The 25,466-nt window shown below is 44.8% G+C and overlaps 2 protein-coding genes across 2 annotated transcripts; one reads left to right on the top strand and one right to left on the bottom strand.

Annotated features, from left to right (window-relative positions):
- Nucleotides 1-1,034: 1,034 nt before the first annotated feature.
- LOC100474301 (olfactory receptor 9I1) lies at nucleotides 1,035-1,976 on the bottom strand. Its single transcript, XM_002922696.1, has one exon. It carries the CDS (start codon nucleotides 1,974-1,976, stop codon nucleotides 1,035-1,037), a length of 942 nt encoding a protein of 313 aa, XP_002922742.1.
- A 20,306-nt stretch (nucleotides 1,977-22,282) lies between these two features.
- Nucleotides 22,283-23,227, top strand: LOC100480434 (olfactory receptor 9I1). The gene has a single exon (XM_002922718.4). It carries the CDS (start codon nucleotides 22,283-22,285, stop codon nucleotides 23,225-23,227), a length of 945 nt encoding a protein of 314 aa, XP_002922764.1.
- The last annotated feature ends 2,239 nt before the right edge of the window (nucleotides 23,228-25,466 follow it).

Below are 25,466 nucleotides of genomic sequence, written 5' to 3'. Positions count from 1 at the left end.
AAGAAATAGGAAGATCGGTAGGAGAAGAAAAGGATAAAGAAAGGGGGGGTAAACAGAAGGGGGAATGAAACATGAGAGACTATGTTCTCTGAGAAACAAACTGAGGGCTTCAGAGGGGAGGGGGGTGGGGGAATGGGATAGGCTGGTGATGGGTAGTAAGGAGGGCACGTATTGCATGGTGCACTGGGTGTTACACGCAAGTAATGAATCATGGAACTTTACAACAAAAAAATAAATAAATAAAATAAAAAGAAAGAAAGAAAATAGAGCTTCTGACCTTTGGTGATCAAGAAATATTCCAGGAAATTTCATGTGGGACTCAGTTCAACTCTACATCAGATCAAATTATTTCCAATAATTAATGCAAATCATTACATCTTTTATTCGCCAGTGCCTTGGTCCTCCACGCTCTCTTGGGAAGTAGGCTAACATATTGTAGGTGAACATTTCCCAGTTTACATCTCCTTTCCCCTCTATTTTTCCTTCCTCTCTTTAGCTATTTGTATTTTCTATGACAAACACCTAATTTGGATATGATTGAACGCTGAGAAAGGTTTCTTTGGTCAAAGCTGATTTCCACCCTACTACCCACAACCAAAGAATGTAACTGTCCTCACTCTGTAAACAAGAAGCTATTGTTTTGTAATTATTCAAATGCAAAAGTTAGCTTAGTAGCTTGAATTTTTTTGAATTCAAGTAGCTGAGAAAACACTCAGCAATACCCAGGACAGGTAAGAAAGTCAATTTTACATTTCATAGCTTGTTATTATTTATAAAGCCCTTTGGCATTCCATTCACTTGATCCTGGCTGTAATCATAGCAAGGCAGAAATTTTTACTGATGTGAAAACTGGGGCAGATAATTTCTGACTGAAGGTCATAGAGCTAATAAAGAAATTGCTGGAACCCAAAGCTATGGGGTTTTTTTTGCTTCAGTATGTCTTTGTAATTATGAAATCTGGTTTATGTGCTAAGGAGAGAAGCCAAACCCCAAGGATGATTTGCAGGAACTTCTGAATTGATGGAGCTCAAGTCTTAGTCTACTTGGGAAACCTTCAGCCCTTTGAGAGCTTTCTTCAGAGCCTCCTTCACTTCCTTGTTTCTCAAGCTGTAGATCATTGGGTTCAGCAGAGGGATGACCACAGTGTAAAATACGGACACAATCTTATCCTCCGCAAGGGATTTGCCCATGTGACCTTTCAGGTACATGAATATGAGTGTCCCAAAGAAAAGAGCCACTGCGGTCATGTGAGAAGCACAGGTGGAGAAAGTCTTGGCTTTGCCACCTGCTGTACGAATCTTCAGAATAGCCTGAATGATGAAAAAGTAGGATATCAGAACCACTGAAATGCTGGTTGTAATGACCAAGAAAGCTAGGAGGTAGATGACCTGTTCCCGTGACTTGGTATCACTACAGGCAAGCTTCAGCAGGGGTGGGAGGTCACAGAAGAAGAAGTCCACATGGTTGGATTTACAGAAGGAGATCGAGAAGGTACACCCAGTGCGGATCACAGCATTGACCATGGCACCAGCATAGGCCCCCACCACCAGCCCCAGGCAGGTCTGCGGTGTCATGGCGGTGGCATAGAGGAGGGGGTTACACACAGCTACATAGCGATCATAGGCCATCACAGCCAACAGGAAACATTCAGTGCTAGCACAGAGGGTAAAGAAAAAGAACTGAGTGGCACAGAGCTCATAGGTGATGGCCATCTTATCAGTACCCAAGGTCTCAAGCCATTGAGGGACAATGACAGAGGAGTAGCAAACATCCAGGAAGGAAAGGTGGCAGAGGAAGAAATACATGGGGGTGTGGAGACGAGGGTCTCTCTGAATCAGCACGATCATGCCCAGGTTGCCCACCATGGTAATGAAATAAAGGACCAGAAACACAAAGAAGAGACCCATCTGCAACTCTGCTGACAGGGGGAACCCCAGCAGAATGAATTCTGTCACCACGGTGCCATTCTCCGCCATGAATCCTAGGTCATCCGCTGAAATAAGAAAATAAAATCTCATTGAAGATCAATTAAGGTGATCGATCGTTCTCAGCAATGATAATAATCTTAAATTTGTCAAGCCTTTCACATTTTTTACAACCTTTATTTCATTTCATCTTTTGGAAATTCTTCGGAGCGTATATTGTTAATCCCAATCTTGAGAGAAGCATATGAGGGTCAAAGAGGTGGAGTGACTAGTTCCTGATTTCATAGCAAAGAGGCAAAGCTGGAGCTGGAACTCTGTTCCTTAGACATTTCCAAATTTCTGCAGGTGCCAAATTGGAAACCTTCATCAGCCTCACTACAGAGCCAGAAAACATCCCTTCTCTGGAGAAACCCTAACTCTGTAGTATTAAGTACATGGGCTTTGAAACAGACCCAGGTTCAAATCCCTTGAGACCTCGGACAAGTTAATTCATCTTTCTGAACCTCAGTCTCCTTGTTGGCATAATAGGGATTTCAACGTCAAAGTCGCAGCACTGTTGTGAAGAACTTAAGAGATGTACCATTCCTAGCACATGGTCTGATTCACACACTAAGAATTATTTTTTTCTAAATTCTGCAATAACAGAGTAAAGTGCTCCTAGGTTCGTGTACATTTGGAATCTTTTTATCTCCAAGTCCACAGCCCTTGGCATCCCAATATCAACTCTATCTTTCTTTGTGATTGTTTTTGATATGCGTGTGAACGCAATGGAGCGAGATGCAAGAGACCGAGCCACGAAGAACAGCTCCGTTAGAACCCCTACAACCTGTTGCCTGCCAAGTCACCTCTTGCTCGCTGTTCCTGCCAAGCAGCCTGGCCTGGTTTCCAAATTCTCCTCTTATTCCAAAGGACCTGTCCTATTTTTTTTTAATGCCAGATCATTATCAATCCATGAGCTACATGAATCGAGCCATTCCAGAACTAGCCTGCACAGCTCATTAAGGGACAAAGGCATCACGCTGAGTTGAGAATTCTAATACAGATAGAGTTCTTGCCAAGTGTTTGGACAATCTTGTCTCTGCACCTTGGGATGCTGGGGATTTGGGGTAATGGGAATACTGAATGTGGACTTCAAAGGTGGTTATTTTTGTCCTCCTTCCATCCTTGAAATAAAAACTGAATTTGAGAAAGATCTCATAGGATTTCAGATAAATAAGAAAATGAAACTTTGATCAATGTTTGACAAAAGCTGATCTATGGATGAAATAAAGGTCAGCATCTGGTGTTTTTCCCCTGCTGAATTCCTGACAATGTGAACATTTAGGAGGGTTTTTTCTTCCTCCTTACGGCCTAATCTAATCTTGACCTTCCGCCAAAACAATGATTTGCTGTGTTCTACAAGGAATTCACACAAATCATCCTGACCAAAGGGGGAAACAGAGAGAGAGAGAGAGAGAGAGAGAGACTATATTCATTTATTATTCATTAAGAGTCTACTGAGAATTTACCATGTGCCACGCATTCTTCTGGTTGCTCAGAACAACACAGACAAAGATCATTGCCCTTGTGGAGCAGGCATTCTAGCAGAGAGCCAGGCATATGCAATGGATTTTTTTTAAAAAAGAAGAAGTATATTTTCTACCATGATAGATGATGACAAGTGCTGTTAACACACACACACACACACACACACACACACACCCCAGGGTGTGGGGAATTGGGAGAGCCAAAGTAAAGAAGGGGGTATTAAATAGGACCAGCAGAAGGTTCATTGAAAAGGTGACACTGTAGCAGAAATGCTGGGGATCGGGTAACTATTCACACTTATTTGCAGATTTTTATCCACAACCAGTAGAAAATGAAGACACAAATCATCACTACGGGACCATCCCACTCCCAGGACAAAATGTATAGAGTTTTTCAGGTCCTTGTGAGATATTTTCAAAGCAGCTTTGTTCAGAAGTTATCAGCTCCTAAAACAGAGAGAAGCCCCTGGGGTATTGAGGTCTCAATGGTCAGCCTACAATCACAGTGTAAAGAAACAGCTTGGAGAGTCCTCAAAAAATTAAAAATAGAATTACCATATAATCCACTAATTCCATCACTTGGTATTTACCCAAAGAAAATGAAAACACTAATTCAAAAAGATAGATGCACCCCGATGTTTCTGGGAGCATTAAATACAATAGCCAAGCTATGGAAGTAACCCAAGTGTCCTTCCATAGATGAATGGATAAAGAAGGTGTGGTAATATATATACCACGGACTATTATTCAGCCATTTAAAAAAATAAGATCTTGCCATTTGTAGCAACATAGATGGACCTAGAGGGTATAATGCTAAGTAAAATAAGTCAGATAAAGACCAATACCATATCATTCCACGAATACCATGTGATTTTACTCTTAAATTCCAAATTTATAACTTAAGATATAAAACAAATAAGACTCTCTCTCTCTCTTTCTCTCTCTCTCAAATAAAAAATGGCAGGAAGACAGCCTTCCCTGCGTGCTGGATACCGTTCTAGCTACTTCACCTCAAGCGCCCCATTTACTTCTCACAACAGCCCACCCCAGGCCATATTGTCATTGTCCCTATTCATGGACCGGAAGACAGCCTGCAGAGAGGAAGTAATGTGGTTGAGGCAAAACTCTACACCAGGATTTGAACCACATCCGTTGGTCTCCCAGCCAGGTCCCCAGCCACTATCCACTTCCTCCTGAGTATGGTCATAATGAGTTATCACGTAAGGAACACCTCTTTTATCCCCAGCTTTACGTAAATCACCCGCTACAATGGGCAAGGAGGAAAGTAACAAGTTAGGTAAAGATGTGGGGGGAAATTGTTCGAATTCTGAGTCGGAAACACTGCATGTGTCCCCCCTTTTGTCATAACACTTTTATTTGTCATGTCTCGGCTGTAGGTGTGGGAGGGTAGAAGGAGGCACGGGGCTCCCGTCAGAATCAGACTCTAATGAGGACTGTGCAGCCACCAAGGAGCCATCTACCCCTAGCACAGCTTAGAGCAGCAAGACAAAAGCCATGTGAACCAGCCGCGCTCCGGGCTCCTCCTCCTCGTCTACCTACCTGCCCTTTGCCCAAATCTCATCCCTCATTTTTAATTTATTGTATCTTACTGCGTGCCACACGTTTTTTTTTTATAAGCCACTTTGAGTCACTTTTGGAAAGAAGTATTGATGAATAAGTAAATACAAACTAAAATCGCCTATTTGCCAAATGCCAGCACAAATAGAATAAGCAGCCCTATCATCATCGGACTGATAAGAGTGCCACCAGAATACTTTGCCAAATGGGTTCTGGAAAGACCCAAAGTGCACAAACGGTGGTTCGGCCTAAATCAGACTGATCTACGGATGATCAAGAAAGCCAGATGCTCAAGGGAGAAAATGGAAAGCTTAGGAAGGTCTCCAGATCTGTGCTGCTGTAGCCAGCTCCTGAAACCTTCATAAATTCAGAGTCGCAAGATGACCAGGGCCTCCATTTTGAGATGGTGAGCAGCACGAAGGGTCCCTTCACTCAAAACACATCTGCATGTGATTCTTCTGAGTATCGAGTGGGCCCATTTCGTGGACAGAGGACATTTTTAAGGAAAACCAAAGTTGCTGAATGTCTGCTGATCCGCAGAGGAGCTGGAAAGGTTGGCCCCTCCAAAACCAGGTCCACCTTGCCTCCGATACACCGTCTAAATTCCTGAACCCGTCCAAAATGATTGCTCATTCTAGCTAGAACAGCCAGTTGGTTTCCTAACGATTAAGTTTAAGGAAAACACATAGCAGCTCTACAAAATCTTCAGGCAGAGGGAAGACCCATGGGGGGGCGGGGGGGGCTGTCTCAGTGTGGCCTCAGAGGAAAATATTTCGTCCCAGGCAACCTAGATAAACTAAATTGCTGGGGAAATACGAATAGATCATTGAAGCAGCCATTTCCTGTTTTTGAAGCCTGTAAAATACCTGAAATTGCTGACTTGTAAGGATGCACAGGAAGAAAGTTAATCCTTAATGCCGCCATGAACCCACCACGCTCCACACTGTTGAGCAACGTCGACATTTCACATTCTTGATGATCTGTTATCTAATCATTGATCCAGCACAGAAGTAGTTTACTTCCAGACAGACCTCCCTCGGCAGACCTCTGGGAGTCTAGGTAATCTTTCCCCCACATTCAGCACATCTGCTCAAGACCCACAGCCCACAGTAAATGCACCTAAGATGGGTAATTCTCACAGTTTCCAGAACTTTCTCCAAGGAGAAAGACCTCGAGATCACCTGCTCTTTGAGATTATGGATGCTTCCCCCAAACTTCCACGGAACCTCAGAAAACTAACAGGGGTTTCAGAAGAAAGAAAGGCCGGCAGACTTCCGTCTTTATGACGCTCCACCTGTCATCTCAGAGCAGGGGAAACACTGGCCTAGGAGCCTAGAGGCCACTATGGATCAAACAAGAAAATGTGTGGGTAGATGATTTTAAAAGTCAAGTTTGGGGCGCCTGGGTGGCACAGCGGTTAAAGCGTCTGCCTTCGGCTCAGGGCGTGATCCCGGCGTTCTGGGATCGAGCCCCACATCAGGCTCCTCTGCTATGAGCCTGCTTCTTCCTCTCCCACTCTCCCTGCTTGTGTTCCCTCTCTCGCTGGCTGTCTCTATCTCTGTCAAATAAATAAATAAAATCTTTAAAAAAAAAAAAATAAATAAAAAAATAAAAAGTCAAAAGTTTGCACTGGGAAGGGATTGTTAGACGTGCCCAGACACCATCTTTAGAAGAGCTCACGCTGTGGAAAATATACTGCCATGGATCTGAGGAGCATTTATATAGCTCAGCAGAACGAATCCACTTAGATCTTCCAAAGCAGGTTTAAAGTTATTTTAAAATGGCAAGATACAAAGGTGGTATGACGTGCCTAAAGTTATGCGGCCACTGCTCCTCAGCTGGAAGTATGCAACAAAGATTTATAAAAGATCTGCTTTGATCCTCTGTGCCAGGCAGCGTCCCGGATGCTGGGGATGTCGTAATGCATATATAGAACCAAAGAGACACGGATGACAGTTACCCTCCCTCTGCCACTGTAATAGACCTGGTACATCTGCTTGTGATGACCTGAAGAGGAAAAAGGAACAAAGAAATGAAGTAGCTATGCTTTGACTGCTACTCAAAGTGTTCCGGGGGGAACTTGGGCCCCCAGAATGTTTAAATAGTGAAAAACATAGCGGCTCCTTCCACCCACACTCTGTGTTCAGGTAAAAAGTGGCTCAACCCAGAGATCCAAATAGAGTCCTCAGAAACTTGTCAGAAAAACAAAACAAAACAAACTTCAGTTGGTCATTTTCTAGTTGGATCTAAACTCTTCAATACATAGGAAAAGGTCCTCCAGCGAGCCTCCTTGAAAATAGCAGAGAGGCAGAGCCACATGTTGTCACGGAACGAGGACGCTTCGAAGTTCTAGCACAGCGGGGTCAGACCCCAGCCAGCTGCTTACCTTCTCTGGGCCTGAGCTTTTCATCTAGAAGATGAACATGAAACCACTGAAGTCACCAGAGTGTTGTAGGATGAATGAGATGACATATCGTGTTATTGATTCGGTTGCGCACAAGGGGAGGTGTGAGCTCCCTCCTCCCAAAATTAAGAATGACTTTCACGATCCCTCATTTTAGAACATCGTACACCCATCATCTCTTCCAATCCTCACACAGCCCATTTTCAGATGAGGAAAGTGGGACTCAGGGGTCAACAGACTTGTCCACAAGTCACATGGCTAGAAAGAAAAGCCAGAGCTGGGACCCAGAACCCTTTCCACCATACCACCCCCCAGCTCCTCACCGCGGTGGTCATCGTGATCAGATGGGAGGTGTTGGGGTAAGACCTGAAAAGTGCAAATCTTGGGATTCTTCCTCACATTGTGATGGGACAACAAACTTCTAGAATGGCATATCAAGTCTATCCAAAGGCTGACCTCAAATCTCTTAGACTTCTCCTTCCTGGGCTAAAGGTACAGTAGCATCTTGGAACTTAAAGAGTCTCTAAAGGTCATGGTTGGGCCCTTCCGCCTTCAGATGGGGTGAGCAGAGATGAGAAAGGAGAGGCACCGAGGTGAGGTGGGTCTTGCCTCAAAGCAAACTGCCGGTGGAAGAGACCGGGAGTGACCAGAGCCCAGATTTGCAGCCCGACAAGACACTTCTCCTGCGGGGACAGCTACCCCCTCTCAGAGGCATAGTACTGCTTTTTGAGCTCTCCACGTCGGGCAGAGTGGTGAGGACAGATGGACTGCCTTCCTTTGAAGGGGGATGGGGAGGGGAAATGTGTGGCAGTGGGGACGCCTAGAGCGAGCCAGCCTCAAAAACGTTAGCGTTACTTCTCACTTGCTCACCTTCATCCCCTGACCTCCTTAGAGCCTCTCCCAGTGTCCGCGCCCAGCTGACTGGTCCTAAATGAGAGACCACAGTTCTCCTGCCTTAGGGGCCGCCCAGCCAAGCACCCACCAAAGTAGCTTCGTGGACCTAGCCTGTGGAATCCAGAGCTACCTCCCGCCCACAACAGAAACGCTCTCTGCAGCCTCGCTGACCACTCTCTTTGAGCCACTGGTGACCCTTCCTGACAAATCACAGTGATGGGGAAAGTAAATCTCCCACAAGGAGATCACTCAGTCTCAGAGCCCACTTAGAGCTTCCAGCTCTTTCTGTGATCAGTACCATGGCATTCCATATACCTGCCAGAGAGCTCCGAGCTTCTCAGAGATTCGACAAGGGAGCTGTTCGCTCTTCCCCTTTTCTTAATAGAACCCGTGATACTTAAATTGCAGCCTTCGTTTTGTGCGTGGTTTCACCTACCTTGTCTCTTCTCCTTCTGAAAACAATCATCTGGAGCAGGTGTGAGAGGCAGCGTCAGTGCCATGGTGTAGAGGAAGAAACCGAGACCCCAAAGGCTAAGGGTCCTGCATGACTGCAAGGGGGAAATGCAGCTAGTACCTCTCAGCTGGTACCGCTTTGGCCCTCCTCCCTTAAGAAAAAAGAGACAGGGGCGCCTGGGTGGCTCAGTCGGTTAAGCGTCTGCCTTTGGCTCGGGTCATGATCCCAGGGTCCTAGGATCGAACCCCACATCGCATCGGACTCCCTGCTCAGCGGGGTGCCTGCTTCTCCCTCTCCCTCTGCCCCTTTCCTGCTTGTGTGTGGTCTCTCTCCCTCTCTCTCTCCCTCTAAAATAAATAAATAAAATCTTTTTAAAAAAGTGATAAACCCATTTGACATGCGAGGAAACCAAGATTCAGGTTGTCAGTACACTTTGCATCTGGACTGTGGCTCATTTTCTCTGGGGTCTGCTATTGCTCCCACTCACCTCCAGCAGGACCAATCCAGAAGACGCGGCAAGGGGGAGAGCAGAATGTGGTGTCTAAGCGGAGTTTTGGGGGACCAAAAGAATAAGCCTGTTCAGCACCTGCAGCTTTCAAGCCCCAGCAACCACGGGAGCACCTGTTAATAGGTGCCTGCTCCTCCACCCAGTCCTGGGCATTCCAGAAGGGCAATTAGACTGCGCAGAGGGGTTTGTTGCTGATGCGGCTTCTCTAATCAGGCCCTAAGCTGCTCATTAGGCTCCTCTGATCCCTGGAGGCGAGAAACCTTCAGAAAAGGGCCCTGCAACGTTAGCTGTCTCCATTCCTCCCCATTCACACTTTGTCCTGTCCGGCAGCCCCTGCCGTCATGACATCTCCTTCGGGGGCTGGGGGGTGGAGGGAAATACCACTGCACTGTGTTCTCGGAGGGGCTGTCCTCAGAGTGACCCTTTCGGACTAGTCTCATGGTGAGGGCTCAGATGAAATACCCGATTACGAGGCGTCCCAGCAGGCTGCAGACTCATTTACTCAACTAATATTAGTAATCGTTACATAAAGGCCTTCGAGCAGGGCCCAGCTCACCACTTAGTTTTATCGACGGTAACTCATCACGGGCTCCCCACAATGATCCCTGAGAAAGACACCGCTATTGTTCTCCTCTCCCCGTGTGGAAGCGGAGGCTCAGAGAGGGAAAACGACCACCGGTGGTCACACAGGTGGGGTCGGAATGAGGGGAGGCTGGCCCTGCACACCCCGCCCTTCTCCGCTGTCCTGTACTCCCTGATAGCAGCTGGCCGATGATACATGCAGCTGTGTAGGGCAGAACATAGCGATGAGGTCAAGAAAGTATCAATGAAGGGGCGCCTGGGTGGCTGGGGCGCCTGGGTGGCTCAGTCTTTAAGCGTCTGCCTTCGGCTCAGGGCGTGATCCCGGCATTCTGGGATCGAGCCCCGCATCAGGCTCCTATGCTAGGAGCCTGCTTTTTCCTCTCCCACACCCCCTGCTTGTGTTCCCTCTCTCGCTGGCTGTCTCTCTCTCTGTCAAATAAATAATCTTTCGGAAAAAAAAAACTATAAATAAAGAAATGTAATCCCTATAATCATACCACTCCAAAAGGTGCTGTTAACAGAGGGAAAGATAGAAGAACATAGTTATTTATCTCACATCCTCTACTGTGCGGGTTCAAATCCTCCTCTGTGTCGGGAATTAGTGAGTTATGTCCTGGATGGACATGGAGGTTACCGGTGACACATATAAGACACACAGAACAGGGTCTGGTACTATGACTATCCTTCCAGAATTTTTTTTTCTATAGGAATTTACACATATATTTACAAATCAGGATTAAAGTTGACATGCTATTTCTATACTGTTCCACTGAGGTGCATAACAAGAGAAATGTAACCGTTCTAAAGCTACGCAGGTGGGAGGGACCTGTGGTCCACACCAACACTGTGGAAAGTGGCGGGGCCTCTCGTCGGGCTGCTCATGATGCTGGGGCTATTGAGCCCCGAGACTCTGTACCCTAAATGTCCAGGCAACCACAGGAACAGAAAAACTGACTCCCAAATTTGCCACAAAGGCAGTGAGATTGCCTTGTCCAGTGTACCACACTCACTTCAACAATCTCAGGGGTAGTCATGATAATCTGAAGGCAAAAGACATCCCCAAATTTTCTTGTATGTGGAAATTCTCAAAACCCTTGGGTAGAGGAGAGACCCATGGGGGATGGCAGTATATTACATATTATATATAACATTTTAATAGCCTTAATCTTGACAAAAAGGGAATTGAGACACACTGATGCAATTTAGAAGCATTCATGTAATGAAGATGTGTGGTATTTCTCGCTGCTATACACCGGACACACATATTTAGAATGCTAAGCCCATACCACCCATGAGACATGGCACCATCCTTCCATTCATTCAGGTCCTTCCTCGGCTTTTAGGTTCCCCTTGAATTATTTTATGGATCACTGCTCACATTGAGAAGGCTATTGATACCATTTATGCAGGTCCTTTCCCTTGGAAACCTCACTGAATTCCAATAGTTGTTGGTTCACTATATTGGACTTCCAATATAAATAAAATTTTCTGTGCATATTTTTTTTAAAAGAAAGATGGTATTTCTCATCCTGACATGGGGGGAATTTAAACATTTAAACATTTCCCAACACTGCAGCACTGCTGTCCACTTAGCATTATATCCTGAGAATTTTCCACGCTGGGGGTCACATGCGGTCACATTTGATTCATAGTCCCCCATGTCAAGATTTCCCGGAACCCCTACTCATTCCACAGAGATGCCCTTCATACTGAGCTATCGTGTTGAACTCCCAGCCTCGCCACAGTACAGGCGACGCCACAGGGAATTGGCTTCTACCCCAAAGGGCTACTCCTTAAATCACTCTCCCTTTCCACCCTCATCCACCAATGCAGGCAGATGGATGTGATCTCCGTCGTCTGCTACTTGTCTGTCCAACACCGACACCGACACCCACCACCAGTGACGCAGCCCTGCCCACCAGGAAGAGCCCTCATTCCCTTAGGGCGAGTTCTGCACAAGCCCACCCCCCAACCCAGGCCACCGTGGAAGATATTTCACATCCCTGAACCTCTGTGGGGGTCTGAGTTGGGGAAAGTCCTTGGCTTGCCATGTCCAACAGTGGCCCTTCTCAGCTCCATCCCGTGCAACCCACCCAAGCAAACACATGCGTTGGGAGATGTTCCCATTTGAACCCAGGCTCCTCACATCCAATATATCCTATTACACCTCAATGATTTTGGTCACTTTGATATTTACAACTTTTTATTCTAAAATAACAGTGCCGTGACCATGGATCTTGGTAGAGATTAATGATTGTTTCTGTGGGGTAACTTCCTAGAAGCAGAATGATGGGGAGAAAGGCATTTTCATTTGGGAGGGTCTTTATACAAATTAATAAAACTGACTGTTAAGTTGCTCGCCAGTGCTCCACAGCATGTGAGGGAGCCTGTTTCCCAGCACCTTGCTAAGATAGGGATCGTGATCTTCTTTTGAATATTTGGTGATTGTGAACGAAAACAGGTAGCTCAGGGCTACATAAACTGTAATTTTTTATTTATTGCGACATCAAACATTTTTCATGTGTGTAGGTACTTATTTCTTCTTTTGCAAATTTGCCATTCGTTCCTTTGCCCATTCTTCTAATGACACGTTTGACTTTTCTGACTGAACGATGGAAACATTAAGGATCTCTCCTTTCATTTGCTTGACAAATATTTGAGCACCTAGGGTACGCCAGGAAACGCTCTAGGCACTGGCCATACAGCAGTGAACAAAACAGAGCTTACATTCTAATATGCAGAAACAGAAAATAGGGTTATCGGCAAATACAGCAAGATGATGAGATAGGAACTTTCTGGGCTCGTGGCAGAGAAAGGGGACTCGAAGTCAGAAATGGTCTCTGACGTGGCATTTACACGAGGACCAGCATGAAAAGAACACACAAGAGCATCTTCTTGTTTGAAGAGCTTTTCAGACAGAGGGAACGGCAAGTGCAAAGGGCGTGAGGCAGGGATAAGCTGGGCTCTCAAGGAATAAACAGAGGGTAGTAGGAGATGAAGAAGGGAGGATACAGAGGATGGATCACTTATGATCTCGTAGGCCAGAGTATGAAATTAGGGTTTTCTTAAGTGTGATGAGAAATCAATGAAGGAATTTTAATAGGGAAATTATAGAACTGATGTAGGTTTCAAACAGTTTCTCCAAGTTCTATAAGGAATATGGATTATAGGGAGGGCAAAAAAACATGCCGTATACTCAATGGAATATTATTTGGCCATAAGAAGGGAGGAAACCCTGCTGTTTGCGACAACATGGGTGTACGTTGAAGGCATTATCCTAAGTGAAATAAGTCAGACAAAGAAAGAAAATACTGTATGACATTCTTACACGTGGAATCTTGAGAAACCTCATTAGTATAGCATAGAGAACATAGCCAATGGTGGTGTGATAATACTGTATAGTGACAGATGGTAGTTACACTTGAGACGAGCACAGTAAAGCATAGACCTGTCCCATCACTATGTCGTACCCCTGAGAGTAATGTAATGTTGTGTGTCAACTACACTTCAATAAAAATAAATAAACTTTACCTTTAGTCTATTCCATTGGTTCATATAATGATTTTTATGCCAGTACTATACTGTTTTGATGATGATAGTTCTGCAGTACAGTTTGAAACCAGGGAGTGTGATGCCTCCAGCTTTGTTCTTTCTCAGGATTGCTTTGGCTGTTCAGGGTCTTAAGAGGTTCCAGATGAGGGGTGCCTGGGTGGCACAGCGGTTAAGCGTCTGCCTTCGGCTCAGGGCGTGATCCCGGCGTAATGGGATCGAGCCCCACATCAGGCTCCTCCGCTATGAGCCTGCTTCTTCCTCTCCCACTCCCCCTGCTTGTGTTCCCTCTCTTGCTGGCTGTCTCTCTCTGTCAAGTAAATAAATAAAATCTTTAAAAAAAAAAAAAAAGAGGTTCCAGATGAATTTTAGGATTGTTTATTCTGTTTCTGTGAAAAAAATACCACCAGAGGGGCACCTGGGTGGCTCAGTTGGTTAAGCATCTGCCTTCAGCGCATGTGGTGATCTCAGGGTGCTGGGATTGAGCCCTGTGTCGGGCTCCTGCTCAGCGGGGAGTCTGCCTCTCCCCCTGAGCGTGCGCTGTCTCTCTCTCTCTCAGATAAAAAAATAATAAAATCCTTTAAAAAAAAAATACCACTGGAATTGTGATAGGAATTGCACTGAAACATCTTTCTAACTGCCCCTCTTGAGCTGTCTCTACTCCACATGGTAAAGTTAGAAGCCCCAGCTATAAATACTCAAAAGTCTATCAGGAGCAGAGAGCATCCTTGAGTATCCCAGTTTCCAGATCAGCCCAGTGTCCCGTGGCTCCTGTGAGTGTTGACTGCTAACAGTTCACAGCTACAGCCTTCTCTGGAGTAATGCCCACTCTGTGGGGCAGCCCATGGTCCGTGAATGGTCAGTATGGGCTGCAGAAGGCCAAATCCCTGCCTCAAGGCAGAACTGAGTTAGGGTGTAATTCATACTCCAGAGTTGCCATATGGATCAGGTTTGACTCCACCTGAAACTTTATCTTTGCTCACCTAGTCTCTGCTTCCTTCACTCCCTGACAGATCTCTCCTGTGACCGCTCCCTCAGCGACATACTGGCCCCCAACCCTTGTCTCACATCCTTTTTTTTTTTTTAAAGAAACCAACCTAAGACACATCTCTTCCCAAAAGTCAAAACAAGAGTCCTAGGCTTGATATGAACAAGAATAACAACCATAATAATTGTGTAATACATCAAAGCACTCCAGATCTTTCCAACCTGTCGCCAAGAGAAGAGTGTAATAAATACTATGGAATCACCCACCTCCACAAGTCCCCAGGGGATGTTTAATGGAATATTATCATTGCTGGCATATTCTCCCTCCTTTTTCTCTATCCTGTCCCAATGGCCACTCTATCATCTGTAGGAAACACTTGCAATACAGGACGCATCCTCTTCCCACACAGATATTTCAATAGGTATTTAATTACAGAAAATGAAAATAAATATCGTCCAAAAATGTGTTGGAAGATAGAACTCCCCACACTGCCAGAAGTCCTGGTCTGTGGCTGCCTCCTTCTCTATCATATATCCTTGCTCCATCTGCCATCCGCAATGGGAAGAACCACCCGGGTGAGGCTGAATGCTTGCTAATTATCAAGGGGTCTTATCCCTGCCATGTTACCTCAAGTGAATGGGGCACATGGCCTCTCTGAGACCCCCTGAAATAGTCCTGATCCTACCCTGATGAGTGGATGAAAGCATACAGGGCATGGGAGCGATTCTCCTGAAGCAGAACGCATGTTAATCAGAGGAAGCAAGATGGAGTCTCCGGAAACCTACAGTCTAGCTGGGCCATAAGACTAACCACCAAGGATTAGCCATTAACAATGTCAGGCAACTAGAATTCAATGCCACAGTGTGAGGTTCTAACACATGGGGGCTGGGTTTCAGAGACCAGGGAAGAGATGAAAGCTGGAATAGCCAGAGAAAAATTCCCACAGAAACTCCAGAAATGGATCTTGAAGGAAGATGAACTAATAAGCTACTCATGGTATAGATTCAAGTGAAGCATGTTTGGACCGCACTAGCCTCAGTCCCCCCTTGAACCAATACTCTGTCCTTCCTAATGAAATTCTGAGCAGGCCATGCAGCTAGCTTCCAGCCTCAGAGGAGACCTAATATAAAGTCTAGGGGTGGACGTGGTGTGAAGAGGACTTCACCAGGAGTCCTCAGAGTCCCAGTCCTGGCAGTACCACTGACTGACTGGGACAGCAGGACACTGAGGGCCGGTGGCAAAGAGGAACCAGCTTCACTCCCTACAGCAACTGCAAATGAGCTTTGAGAAAACGTGAGTTCGGAGTTGCCATGAAATCCCATGAGACTTGTTATTATCCTCTCAGATGTGTGGAGAGAGGAGATAATGAGCCCCTGCTGAAACGTGTTCTCCCTGACAAGGCTGGCTGTTCCCGGAAGCCCAGGGGCTGTCCCAGTTGCCGACACATGATTCAGGGACTACCTTGGTGTGCATTGCATCCCTCCCCCAAAACCATCCCCAAAGCATTTTCTATATCTCGCTGGTTTGCTGAGAAGAAACCTAGAATCTATCAGCTACATTCATCTATCGGAGCAAACCTAGCTGCCTACTGCAAAACGCTTAAATGAACTAGATTAGTTTGATTCCAAACCGAGGATGAATCCAACTGGATTATCCTACCAGGTAATTAAGGTGTAACCGTGACCTCAGTAACGTTGAGAGGGTGCTAGCTCTGAAGTGAGGTGCGTACAAGCTAGGGAAGGTGGAACTGGGCAGAGAATCTGGCCATTGTCATTGGAACCTGTCATCCAATGGGACCATGTCCAGACTGGAATTTCAGCTCTTGTATGAAATAACACGAGTAAGATTGGTCTTTTAAAAATTTTTTTAAAAACCTATGACTGTAATCTCTTTGGGTTTCTGTGTCACTAGGTAAACTTTAGAAAATACATTCCACATATGAGTGAAATCATATGGTATTTGTCTTTCTCTGACTGACTTACTTCACTTAGCGTAATACTCTCTAGCTCCATCCATGTTGTCGTAAATGGCGAGATTTCATTCTTTTTTATGGCTGAGTAATATTCCATTGTATGTATGTAGCTCATCTTTATCATAAAGGAAGAAAAGAGAGAGGCAAACCAAGAAAGAGACTCAACTATAGAGAACAGGCGGATGGTTACCAGAAGGGAGGTGGATGGGGGGATGGGTGAAATAGGTGATGGGGATTTAGGAGTGCGCTTGTCATCAGGAGCACTGGGTGTCTTATGGAAGTGTAAAAGGACTATATTGTACACCTGAAAATAATATTACACCATATGTCAACTAACTAGGATTTAAACAAAATCTNAGTAATATTCCATTGTATGTATGTAGCTCATCTTTATCATAAAGGAAGAAAAGAGAGAGGCAAACCAAGAAAGAGACTCTTTTTTTTTTTTTAAAGANTTTTTAAATTTATTTATTCGACAGAGATAGAGACAGCCAGCGAGAGAGGGAACACAAGCAGGGGGAGTGGGAAAGGAAGAAGCAGGCTCATAGCGGAGGAGCCTGATGTGGGGCTCGATCCCATAACGCCGGGATCACGCCCTGAGCCGAAGGCAGACGCTTAACCACTGTGCCACCCAGGCGCCCCTGTGCCACCCAGGCGCCCCTTGTGCCACCCAGGCGCCCCGAGACTCTTAACTATAGAGAACAGGCGGATGGTTACCAGAAGGGAGGTGGATGGAGGGATGGGTGAAATAGGTGATGGGGATTTAGGAGTGCGCTGGTCGTCAGGAGCACTGGGTGTCTTATGGAAGTGTGAAAGGACTATATTGTACACCTGAAAATAATATTACACCATATGTCAACTAACTAGGATTTAAACAAAAACCTANACTAACTAGGATTTAAACAAAATCTAAAAAAAAGAAAACATAAATAGTTTCATGGGGGCAGGGGTGGGATACTCGATTGCAAAGCTTAGACCCAAGGCTTCACTGTAAATTTCTGTACTACCTGTGATTGTGTTGGCGGTGGGATTATCATACGTACTAGAGCTCTGGCTTTGGAATAAGACAGACCTGAGTTAGAATCTGGACTTTTTCAGGGTGCCTGGTTAGTTCAGTTGGTAGAGCACATGACTCTTGATCTAAGGGTCATGAGTTCAAGCCCCATGTTGGGTGTAGAGATCATTTTTTTATGATAATATTTTTTATTATATTATGAGATTCTTTTTTTTTGAAGATTTTATTTATTTATTTATTTGTCAGAGAGAGAGAGAGGACAAGCAGGGGGAGCAGCAGGCAGGGGGAGAAGCAGACTCCGCGTGGAGCAGGGAGCCCAACACGGGACTCAATCCCAGGACCCTGGGATCATGACCTGAGCTGAAGGCAGATGCTTAACCAACTGAGCCATCCAGGTGCCCCAGATTCTTCTTTTTCTTAAAGTAATCTCCAGGGATGCCTGGGTGATACTTAATGCTTGCAAACCTCAGTTTCCTCTACTGTAAAATAAAGATAAATATTCTTCTCTTATAATCAGGTTGGAATGAAATAAAGCCTTTACAGTGCTTAGCATGCTACCTGACTCAGGGCAAGAGCTCAGTAAATATTTTCCATAATATTTTTAGACCAATCCCAATAAGGTGAGGAAAGCTGGCTTTGTGGAACTTCTTCATGGTCCCCAGTGGACACAACCTTTACAAGAACNCTTTTTCTTAAAGTAATCTCCAGGGATGCCTGGGTGATACTTAATGCTTGCAAACCTCAGTTTCCTCTACTGGAAAATAAAGATAAATATTCTTCTCTTATAATCAGGTTGGAATGAAATAAAGCCTTTACAGTGCTTAGCATGCTACCTGACTCAGGGCAAGAGCTCAGTAAATATTTTCCATAATATTTTTAGACCAATCCCAATAAGGTGAGGAAAGCTGGCTTTGTGGAACTTCTTCATGGTCCCCAGGGGACGCAACCTTTACAAGAAAGAGAAAGAAGAGCTTGGGAGAAGCTTCCAAGTGAAAGTAGGCACAAGATTTATGAGCCATCTCTTCTCTGAAGTCTTCCGCGTGGGTAAGACCGTCTCTCTTCCCATCCCCTCCAGAGATCTCATATTCATCTACGTCACATATTATAATAAAAACGTATTACAATACTGTCAACCCGTAGGTGTCCCTAAGCCTTCTTAAAATGTCTGCTGGCCATAAACATTGGCTTTCCCTCCTGGAAGCTGTGCTGGGTTCTGGGAGTCTGAAGTCACCCTCTACTTTGGGCCCAATCCAAGCAGCTGGTACCCCAAGCCCCTTCTTAAATAAGATCATACAAAACTGGGTGTGACCACCTGGTCCTGAAATTCTTCCTTCCCGGAGGTATTCTGGAAATTGCCTTTCTTTTTTTTTTTTTTTAAAGATTTTATTTATTTATTTGACAGAGATAGAGACAGCCAGTGAAAGAGGGAACACAAGCAGGGGGAGTGGGAGAGGAAGAAGCAGGCTCATAGCAGAGGAGCCTGATGTGGGGCTCGATCCCATAACGCCAGGATCACGCCCTGAGCCGAAGGCAGACGCTTAACCGCTATGCCACCCAGGCGCCCCTGGAAATTGCCTTTCTAGAAAATAGGCAAGCTCTACCACATTAGGGAAAAATCCATTCTAACTTTTCAAAAACTCATTATTATATTCCCATTATGTTATTAAGCAAATTGAGATTAGAATTGGTTAAGCAGTCTTCAAGAACATACTAAAGGAGGGGATGACATATGTCTTCAAAAACATACCCAAGGAGGGATTACGGCCCAACTAAGTCTGTCTTGACCCAAAAAGAAGGAAGAAGAAAAGACATGGACCACCAAAAAACTCAAGTCAAACTTAGTCCTCTTTCCCCATGAAGTTGAGTATATATCTAATAGTCTTAGAAGTACTATGAGTTTAAAAGTTGAGCCTTGGGTCTGCGGAAAAAGTAATTCGTTACCCCTAAGAGGACAGCATAATGTGAAGCAGAGACCACAGAATTTGAAGTTGTAAAGTCTCAGATTCAAATGTTGCTTCTGTTTCTTCCTAGACATCTGGCAAGTTGGGAAGCCTCCTTAACATCTCTGAGCCTCACTGTGCTCATCCATAAAATAGTCATGGCTGTACCCAACTTTCGGGGCTGCTGGAAGAATTAGTCAGAGTATGAGATGGGCCTAGTGTGTGTGTAGAGCATACCCAGTGTGGGTCCATCTCTAGCCCAGTGATCGGGGCCACCTACTCCCCGGTCATGTACACCGAACAGTCTTGTCTCAGAATCAGAGGGCACCCCAGGACCTCTCCACGAGATGTACAGAAAATGGTCTATGACAGTTTCAGAATTAGAGGGTGAGAAAGATGTTGAAATTAGCCAAGCTCTCTCAGGATTTGAAAGCAAGAAGGATCTTGCTCTCCCAAAGAACTGCGGGGAGATTCCTTTGATTTCATGACTCACAGAGACGTGCTTAAGTGTAGGAAGGCAGCAAAACAAATTCATAGCAAAGAGCACAGAATTTGCCATCAAACCATTATCGTTCAGAACCCGGCTCTTCCATTTACTAAACTGGGTCACCTTAAACAAATTCATATCCCAGAAGTTCAAATTCCTCACCGGTTAAAAAAAAATAGATAACAGCCCTCGAAGGGCTGTTTCTAGGATACAGTAAGATAATTTTTGCAAAGCCTCAACATCTTTGGTGGACTGGACAAGTAAATGTGCTGTAAGCATACCAAGGAAGACTATAGCAAAACCAGAAATAACAAACCAGAGGTACCTGCATGACATGGACAAATCACAAAAATATAGTGTATGTGGGGGAAAAAATAGGACTTAGAACACAAGACCATGTATGTAAAATTTAAGCCACACCAAAATCACTGTATTTTTTAAAGGCACACATATTTCTAAATCAATATGAAAGGACGAAACATGGGAGGATATATATTTTGCATACACTAGACTGGATACCTATGAAGAGCAGGGGAAGGGTTGGGCGCGGAGCGAGAAGGAGAGAAGAAGAAGAAAGTGAAAAAGAGTCTTGCCTTGATCAGTAACGATGACTTATCAGGAACTGGCAAGTATGATTAACTCAATTTCAGACCTAAGACCCCATAAGTAGCAAATCACTTGAAACAGTCCCTGCATATTTTATTTACTAGGTAATTTGTAGCTAAAGAGTATGGGTGTTCCAATATAGATGTTAGGAAAGTCCTTTTAAAAGCCTCATTTAACCCATGTGCCTAGACTTATAAATCATGCTTTGTGAGAGACAAAAGAACTTTAATGATCATATAACCTAGACCTACCATTTTGCTGAACAAAAAATAAAGCCCAAGGACGGGAAGTGAATTTTGAAGGTGACTCACCTAGTTGGTGTCTGTCCTAGAGGGGACAACCATGGAGCTTGACTCATCCCCAGACCTAGCTGCTGGAGTCAGGTGGGGGGAACAGTTTCAGGAGACCATGTTTTATCTGATACATCAGTGTCTCTCTTTCACTAGCAACCTCTGACTGGAGCTGGAGGAGGCCCCCACGATTAAAATGGTAAGGATCAGGGGTGCATGCCTGGCTCAGTGAAAAGAGCACAAGCCTCTTGATCCTGTGGTCGTGAGTTGGAGCCCCACGCTGGGTGCAGAGATTGCTTAAAATAAAAATAAATAAGTAAACTTAAAAAAAAAAGAATAAATACAATAAAATGGCAAAGATTAAAGTGGAGAGAAAGACTTAGTTATTTTTTAGTATTATTACTGACATATAATTGACATATAACATTGTGTAAGTTTAAGATGTACAATGTGTTGGTTAGGTACATTTATACATCACCATATGTATAGTGTTCGCTAACGCCTCACCACCTCCCATAATTATCAAGTCCTCTTTGTGGTGAGAGCAATCAAGAACTAGTCTCTCAGCAACGTTGAAGTTTGTAACAAAACATTGTTGACTATAATGCAATGTTTATAATACAATGTGGTTGACTATAATCACTAAGCTGTACATTAGATCTCCGGAACTCCTATCTGCCAGTTACAAGTTTGTACCCTTAAACATCTTTTTTTTTTAAAGATTTTATTTATTTGACAGAGATAGAGACAGCCAGCGAGAGAGGGAACACAAGCAGGGGGAGTGGGAGAGGAAGAAGCAGGCTCCTAGTGGAGGAGCCTGATGTGGGGCTCGATCCCAGAACGCCAGGATCACACCCTGAGCCGAAGGCAGACGCTTAACCGCTGTGCCACCCAGGCGCCCCTAGACATCTTTTTAATAGCATCTGACTAAACAGTTTTTGACCACATGCCAATAATTATACAATAAGGAAAAGTGGGTAAGATGAGGGAACAGTCAACATAAAGAGAAAATTCATCATCCTCCAACTTCTGAAAGCCTTTTATGAGAAGAAGGAATTATATTGGCTGTGAGCGTCTGGAAGGGGTAAAACTAAAGTCAACGTGTGAAAGATAAGGAGAGAGAGAGAATAGAGATCCAAAATAGGAGTTAGCGGGTGGAACTGTCCGCAGATGGAGGCTCATCCAGTGACCGGACGACCAAGCAGAAGGTATGAAGTAAAGGACACCTCAGCATCTCATGGGGATCAGAACACAGGCCGACCAGGTTCTTCCCAAATCTGAGCCTCTGTGTCTCTTGTCTTCACAGAAATTTCCAAATACAAACCAGAATTAATCTGAAGCAGAAACATCAGCTCAGGGCTCAGCTCCAAAAAATGTGGAAGAACACAGATGCCCAAGGAGAATCAGCCAGGTACAGGATTTCTCAAAAACGAGCTCTATAAATTGGCCCAGAAATAGAAAGCTAACTTCTACTGTAGAGAGAAAGAATCTGTCTTCCAGCTCTGGGATTTTGTTGTTCCTGCTGTTCATTCTCATCATCAGATCAATTGTTGTTATTGAATCCATGACTGAGAATAATCTCACCACGGTAACAGAGTTCATTCTCGTGGGCTTTACTGACTACCACATGCTGGCGATTGCCCTCTTCCTGATGTTTCTCATCCTCTATATCATCACCCTTCTGGGAAATGTGGGGGTGATCATCCTGATCCAAGTGGATGTCCAGCTCCACACCCCCATGTACTTCTTCCTGAGCCATCTCTCCCTGCTGGATGCCTGCTACACCTCAGTCATCACCCCTCAGATTCTGGCCACACTGGCCACAGGCAAGATGGTCATCTCCTTTGGCCAGTGTGCTACCCAGTTCTTTTTCTTCACCCTCTGTGCTGGCGCAGAGTGTTTCCTGCTGGCAGTGATGGCCTATGACCGCTGTGTCGCTATTAGCAACCCACTGCTCTACCCTGTAGCCATGAATCCCAGAATCTGCTGGAGTTTGGTGGTGGGAGCCTATGTGTGTGGGATGTCAGGGTCCATTGTACGTACCACGTGCACCTTCACCCTCTCCTTCTGTGACCACAATCAGATCGACTTCTTCTTCTGTGACCTCCCGCCCCTCCTGAAGCTCGCCTGCAGTGACACGACAAACACTGAAATTGTCATTGTCTTCTTTGGCAACTTTGTGATCTTGGCCAATGCCTTGGTCATTCTGATATCCTACCTGCTCATCATCAAGGCCATTCTGAAGGTGAAGTCTCCAGGTGGCAAGGCCAAGACTTTCTCCACGTGTGCCTCCCACCTCACTGCTGTGGCCCTTTTCTTTGGGACCCTCATCTTCATGTATCTGCGGAGTGGCTCAGGCAAGTCCCTGGAGGAAGACAAGGTCATGTCTGTCTTCTACACTGTGGTCATCCCCATGCTAAACCCTCTGATCTATAGCCTAAGAAACAAGGATGTAAAGGCGGCCTTTAGGAAGGTTACTGGTAGACTCCAGGCATCCCAGAGTGTGTAAATATGAGTGACGGGACCTCTCCTCTTGGTCCATTTTCTTCCCATATCAATAGATCCTAAGAGGTACCAACACTATATGCAAATAAGACCCACAAATAGAGAGAAGGTAGATGGGTATCAGCAGGCAGACAAGAAACACTGCAAATATGGTAAAATTCACTTCCAGCAATCCCATGGTGCTCTGTTCTCCTCCCCCTCTCCTACCTCCAATCCATTCCTTAGCACACAACTGTCTTATGATACTGTCTGATATCTTAACTTACAGAATTTCAGGGGCCCAGAGGGTCTTGCATTTATCTCATCCCACCCCACATCTTTGCAGCCATGCTTGGGCTTCCTTTTTCTCCTTCAAATTTTTTGCTCCCATTAATACTGCCTTTCTCTGTGTCAAAGATTCTAATTAGGGATTCCAGTTTTAAGTGCTAAATAGTCTTTTTTTTCTTTTAATACATGAGTAACTGAGCACCTCAGTAAGCCGGGAGTGCTGTATAAGACAAAACCGAGTCTCCAAATGGCCAAGGAAAGACAGTGTTAGAAACAGGCTTTCCTCTTCACCATCCTACTCTTGGGACACCCCCTTGGGGAGCTTTCCTTCTTGCTCATGCCACAGCGATGGAATTTGCAAACTGCCTTCCCACTTAATGGTTCCCTGGCTTTGTTGTTCCTGCTGTGTAATATTCCTCTCATATCTCCAAGATGAACTAAGCCACCTTACCTTTGGCTCCTCAAAGGCCAACTCCCTAGTTTCTGAAGGACATGATACATTGCTTCTCCTCCCCATTCACATTGCCTGCTTCATGAACAGTCCCTTCCTATCAAGCATCCCATTTCCAGGAACAGCAAAGACAGAGAACAAAGACAGGTATAAGGTAAACATTGAACTACATGTTATCTTCTCTGGAAGAAGGTTTGTGGAGAGAGGAAAGTAACCACTTCCTGCATGAGACTGCAAAACCCTTCAGAGCAGAGCCTGCTTTGCTTGTTGTGGAACTCAGTCTAAGTTCAGAGTCTGGACAGATGAACTCTTGCTAATTGCTTTTGAACAGATTTTTAGGGCATATGCATGATCTCATTTGAGCCTCAGGGAAACTCTATAAGGCAAATAAGGAAGACAGGGTTGAATAGAAGATTCCCATTGTGCAGTTAAGAAAGTGCTTTCTCATAGTCCCTTTGGACCTTTGCTCAGAGTCCCTTTGTTCAGAATATACAGCGGTAGACAATGAATGACTTTCAGACTCGGCTTGTAAATGAATCCCAATTCCACCACTAATTCACTGTGAAATCTACAGTAAAAGGCTTCATTTCTCAGATCCTAATTTTCCCCAGATCTAAAACAAATATGACAACTCCTAATTCAAGAGCATATTATAAAAAATTATATGAAGTGAGGGGCGCCTGGCTGGTTTGGTCAGAAGAGCATGCAACTCTTTTTAATGTTTTTTTATTATATTATGTTAGCCACCATACAGTACATCCCGAGCATGCAACTCTTAACCTTGGGGTTGTAAGTTTGAGTCAACATGGGGCTCAAAATAAATGAACGAGGTGATGAATAAGAAATCTCCTAGCATGGGGCACTTGGGTGGCTCAGTCAGTTAAGCATCCGACTCTTGATTTTGGCTCAGGTCATAGTCTCAGGGTCATGAGATCCAGCCCCATGTCAGGCTCTGCGCTCAGGGGAGTCTGCCAAAGATTCTTTCTCTCCTTCTCCCTCTGCCCCTCACCCCTCCACCCTGCTCTCTCACTCTTTCTCTCTCTCTTTAAAATAAATAAATTAATCTTTTTTTAAAAGAAAGAAGAAGAAAGAAAGAAAGAAAGAAAGAAAGAAAGAAAGAAAGAAAGAAAGAAGAAAGAAAGAAAGAAAGAAAAAAAAGGAAGGAAGAAAGAAATAAAGAAATCTCCTAGCACAAATCCATTTTTCAATATATATTATTCTCTTCCCTCCCCCTTACCCTAGGCCTTGCCACAATTCCATGGCCATTAACAAAAACGAAACAGATCACAAACAAGTGATAATGAAAGACAGTGAACTGAGGAAGATGAACAACTCAATCCTTTTCACCCAAGAAGTAAAACAAACACGGGTGTTTAATTGGGGTGGGGGTGCACTTATCTGCATCCCACATGGTCAAGGATAACCAAAAGATGTCTTTTTATTGACTATATTGTTGTGTGCCCAAGGAACCCCTCTACCAGACCTTGATTTTATGAGAAGTTGGTCCTCCATGGCCCTCCGTATG

This window comes from Ailuropoda melanoleuca, chromosome 16, assembly GCF_002007445.2.
Source record: "Ailuropoda melanoleuca isolate Jingjing chromosome 16, ASM200744v2, whole genome shotgun sequence".
NCBI classification, from domain to species: Eukaryota; Metazoa; Chordata; class Mammalia; order Carnivora; family Ursidae; genus Ailuropoda; species Ailuropoda melanoleuca.
Note: the sequence above shows the minus strand (reverse complement) of the source record. Positions and strands in the feature narration are given on the sequence as shown.

What these genes read in the sequence shown, in the direction of transcription:
- LOC100474301 (XM_002922696.1), bottom strand. Translation starts at nt 1,976, where the DNA reads ATGGCGGAGAATGGCACCGTGGTGACAGAATTCATTCTGCTGGGGTTC.
- LOC100480434 (XM_002922718.4), top strand. Translation starts at nt 22,283, where the DNA reads ATGACTGAGAATAATCTCACCACGGTAACAGAGTTCATTCTCGTGGGC.